At 37.6% G+C, this 5,000-nt stretch overlaps 1 protein-coding gene across 1 annotated transcript in view; it reads right to left on the reverse strand.

Annotated features, from left to right (window-relative positions):
• LOC125048293 (chromodomain-helicase-DNA-binding protein 1-like) overlaps positions 1-5,000 on the reverse strand; it is a 24,185-nt gene that overhangs the window by 6,913 nt on the left and 12,272 nt on the right. Inside the window, 12 exon segments of the mRNA XM_047646940.1 lie at positions 17-136; positions 314-475; positions 794-897; positions 1,077-1,218; positions 1,459-1,542; positions 1,544-1,609; positions 2,215-2,439; positions 2,636-2,751; positions 2,903-3,270; positions 3,552-3,694; positions 4,039-4,217; positions 4,510-4,609. Of these exon segments, the coding sequence (XP_047502896.1) occupies positions 17-136; positions 314-475; positions 794-897; positions 1,077-1,218; positions 1,459-1,542; positions 1,544-1,609; positions 2,215-2,439; positions 2,636-2,751; positions 2,903-3,270; positions 3,552-3,694; positions 4,039-4,217; positions 4,510-4,609 (1,809 nt within the window).

Genomic DNA, 5,000 nt, shown 5'->3' on the forward strand with positions numbered 1-5,000 from the left:
CTTTATAGACTCCTACCTTCTGTCCTGCCTGATTCACCGTCTTCCGTTTTCTTGGGGGCAGGTAGAGGTCAGCCATTTCTTTTTGCTTCTCCTCTTCATCAATTTTGGTTCGGAAATCCTCTGGGATAATTTCATCCTGTAATAGAAAATTAATAAATGAATAAATGAATAAATATTTAGAGTAAAATAAAGTGAATCCCAAAACAATCTTACATAAAACCCACAATTATTAAGCGCAACCAGTGCAATTATTACTATTAACATCAATGACACTAAAAATAACAAAGAAAACAAGAAAAGTGTAATATCTTACCCAGTCTTTGGTGCTCTCATCAACGGAGTCAAGCTTGGAGACTTCCTCCTCTTCATCTAGATTAAAGGAAGCCACTTTGAATGCGCTCAAGAGCTCATCACTGGCCATGGACGGAGCCTCGTCCCTCGTCTCAGCTCTCCTGAGGATTTCATCTATATCACACTGTTGAGAGAAATAGGTTAAGCATTTTGTTCGTACTGTATCATCGCTTGTCTGTTCATGAATGTTAATATGGTCTGGGCAGGTAGAAAAGCTAAAAAAAACACATCTAATCTAAAAAAAAAGAAGCTACCTGTTTATTTTATTCCCTCTTTACTGGTTTAATTAACCCAATGCCGACCAGTATCAGAAGTCCCTGAGTGCCATAAACTCTGGTGCGTCACCGCGTGTACAGCTGTATCCCACAGACCAAGTGGTATGTTATGATGCTTGTACATGTGACCCACCCGTAAAAGGTAAAAGGCAGGAAAGTGTTCTTACCATTGGCTCCTCCTCATTCTCCTCGTCATCTTTAAAAAGTTCCTCTGCACCAAACTTTAGGATGGCATTCAACTCCTCGCGGTTGAATGGGTTAGAATTTGAGCCTAGAAAACAAGTTTTAAGTTACTAGGCTTTAATCAAAATAAAATAATCAGATGTAAAAACACCTCACTTACAAAACCTATAAATACTATTTCTTTTACCATGTCAATTTTCACTTCAATACCATTTTTTTCTCTTCAAAAATTTCATATATCATAAAAATTTATTCATGCACACTTACTAGACATTTTTTTATTGAAGACAGTGCGACCAGAAGTGTCCATGGACTGGATAACAAGATGATCGAGAACCATCTTCTGTTTCGCGCGCTCAATAATATTTTCTTCTATACTATTTTTCGTCACCAGCCGATAAATATTAACCTGAAATGTGTATCGTATGTTGAGCTCCCAATTCATCAACCAAACTGGCAATCAATTAGTTATCCCTGCATCTGATAAATCACAAATTTGTTACGCTTACAGCATGCATAATATTCCTAAATTTTCAAACCAATACAGTTTACCAATATGTCATTTCCAATTTTGCTTCTGTACTACAAATCATGTCATCTTTCCTCAACAAACGTCTCTCGCGCTCGTGTAAACTCATTCGCTTCTTACCTGATTTTTCTGACCTATTCGATGTGCTCTTGCTTGCGCTTGCAGATCATTTTGGGGATTCCAATCCGAGTCAAAAATGACGACAGGTATCTGCCGTAGCGAGGTTGATTCCAAGGCCTCCGGCACGGGTGGACAGGAGGAAACAGAAATCCTGAAGTGTGCGAATAAAGTTTTTTAGCTCTTTTAATTCCTGAACTTTGTAAGCTATAAATTACAGTTACAATTAAGCTGAGAAAGTACATTTCCATCACAATTAAAATAAAACAGTTTCTGTAAACATGGAAATATTAACAAAAAAAAAAGAAAAAAAAAAAAAAAAAAAAAAAGGCCAATTAATAACATTTATATAAACAAATAACAATATAATTATTTTTGTTGTCAGAATACAATCTATTTTCAATCTGTTTTTCTCATTACTTAATTCATGATGATTATCATCAGTATCATCCTTATCATTATTATTGATTTTATATTGTTGGTTATTACATAATAAACTCTGTACCATCATTATTATTGCTACCAATATTATCACCATTATCATTATCATCATTTTAATTTTTATTATCATTCTCATAATCATTATTACTCTCAAATTATAATTATCATTATCATGATCTGTATTAATTATCATCATTATTAATAACATTATTCTATCATTGATATCATTCTTATTAACATCATTATTACTATCATTAGCAATGCTGTCCTATTTGTTAACATTATTATCGTCACTATGAACCTTTAACACCCCCTCACCTGAGAACCATCAGCATTGAAGTGATCGAGTGCCTGCCTCCTGAGTTCACCCTTGATGGAGCCATCCAGCCTCTGGAAGGGGAAGCGGCGGTACTGCAGGTACTGCGCCAAGATGTCCAGCATGCGCACCATCTGGGAGAAGATGAGGACTCTGTGCCCCGTTTCCCGCAGCCTAACCAAAAGCTTGTCCAACAGCATTAACTTCCCGCTGCCTCTTAATAAAGCCTAAAATGGCAAAAGTAGGGAGATAAAATAGATTTAGAATAAAAAATCACGTACGTTTGATTACATAAAACTGAAACTAAAAAATGCTTGACCTCTTTGATCAACACAGTACTGTAATTTTCTATCCATTATGTAATTTTGATTACACAACTTTATAACCACATCGTTTCAATATAAATCTTGTAAAACTTCTTACCGGCAGAATCTCTGTTGATATAGTATCTTCAGCAGGTTTAATGAGGTGACTGTGGTTGCAGCATTTCTTCAACTCCATCACAATATTTACAAAACTTGAAGTTGAACCCCTGTTCCCTGTTCAACCCAAAAGAGAGATTAATTATAGAGGATATTTCACCTATAGACACAAAGATTGATATTTAGATAGATGCATATCTACCTATATTTTCTGTACAGTTCTCCATATTCCATATGAAAAACAAAGAATCAGACACCTATCGCATACCTTTTTTGAGCATGTCATAATTCTTGGTGAGAATCCACTTGTAGAACTGCTTCTGCTGCTGCATCATGTCCACCCTGAGGATTTGCTCCACCTTTGCAGGGAGGGACTTCTCCACGTCCTTCTTGACACGACGCAGAAGGAAGGGCTCTAGCTGCTTATGAAGGCGGTGGAAACCCTTCCTCATGTTCTCACTGTCATGCTGTGACTCAAAGTAGTCCCAGTCGTCAAACTTCTCAGGCATAATGAAGTGCAGGAGGGCCCACAGCTCCTTGAGAGAGTTCTGGAGGGGTGTGCCAGTGATGAGCAAACGGTGGTTGGAGCGGAACTCCTTCAGTGCCTGGTACAGCTGAGACTCCTCATTCTTGAGCCTAGGAACAGGGAATAGAAAAAATTTAAGTATCACATGTGAAGAGGACAGGAATACAAAAACCTATGAGGTGTCATGGAACACAGTAAATACCTCAAAACAGTGGTTTAACTACATCATCAGTATATGGCACTACAATCCCTAATGAGATCATTGCTTTCCACAAGAAATAATCACTCATCATGTAAAAGATGAGCTATAGCAATGATGATATGATTCTTTAATTGATATAGCAACCCTACACAAGACATGTTCAATCCAAAATAATGTTAGTTCACTCACCTATGTGCCTCATCAACCACCAGACAAGCCCACTGACAGCTGTCTCTCAGGTCTTCTTTATCACGTAAAAGAATCTCATAGGTTGTGAGAACAGCATTGAACTTGAGCCTTTTGGAGGAGGTTGTCCACTCATAATCTCTCACCTGTACGTGGCAAGAGAAAGCTTGTATTTTCTTCAATTTATCTTCAAAATTTCATCTTCCATGTAAACTAGATGATGGAAGCCTTTCTAATTCAGTATCTAACTGCCTTTTTCAAATATTTAGCAAAGACAACTACAACAAAATTCTTTCATTTATATGTACATGCATGCACACACACACACACACCCACACATGCAAACACAATTTATACCTTGAACACACACACACTAATTTGCACGCACACACACACACACACACACACACACACACACACACACACACACACACACACACACACACACACACACACACACACACACACACACACACACACACAAACTCACAATTCTTCTGGAGTCCCTGTCACCGATGTAAACAATGACGTTAATGTCTGGAGCCCAGTTGTGGAATTCCCGCTGCCATGCATTCAGGGTGGAGAGTGGTAGGACTAGGAGGAAGGGACCATACATGGCGTGTGTATGGAAAAGGTAGCTCAGAAAACTTATAGTCTGGATGGTTTTACCTGGAACAAACAGAGGACAATCTCATCAGATTTTTGTTACAACATAACACTGTAACATGCTAAAGTTATCTGCATAGAAACAGTGTCATTCTCATTTTCATTATCATCATCTCATTAGTAATGAGATATGAGAATGACGATGATAACAATAATGAAAACTATGATTACGGATGACTGTGCCGACAATAATAATAACATTAACAATAGCTAACATCACACATTTCTAACCATTCCTCAGTATTATGCAGTTATTCATACCCAGTACAAAAAAAATGAAACATAACAGACTTACCCAGACCCATCTCATCAGCAAGTATGACAGAGTTGTGCTTGCACCAAGCATGAATGAGCCAGTTGACTCCATCCATCTGGTAATCACGTAATTCTAGATTCTTTGGGGGGAGAAACAAAAAGATTACTAATGAACTTCAAATAAGAGACAGAGAGACCATAAACTTGCATCCTGGACAATACAGAACAGGATGTACATACCAGTAAATAATAATCAACGTATTCAATACTGATCCTATTCACTAAAGGAATGTTTGGCATGTCAGAATGATTCCCATCAAGTATTTTTCATTCAGTTTCATAGTCTTTAACCCCTTGCCGACAGGTACGACGTGTAGACACGTGCTATGCCCAATGTACTTGTTTGATTGTTTTACCACATAGATGGCTAAACTTGTACTAAGTCACCAATGAGCCAGTTACGAGTATTGCCTGTCTCGCCCGTTCACCCTTTTCTTTGATTTCGAAATATTTTACGTTATCTTATTTTGC

This window comes from Penaeus chinensis, chromosome 43 (genome assembly GCF_019202785.1).
Source record: "Penaeus chinensis breed Huanghai No. 1 chromosome 43, ASM1920278v2, whole genome shotgun sequence".
NCBI classification, from domain to species: Eukaryota; Metazoa; Arthropoda; class Malacostraca; order Decapoda; family Penaeidae; genus Penaeus; species Penaeus chinensis.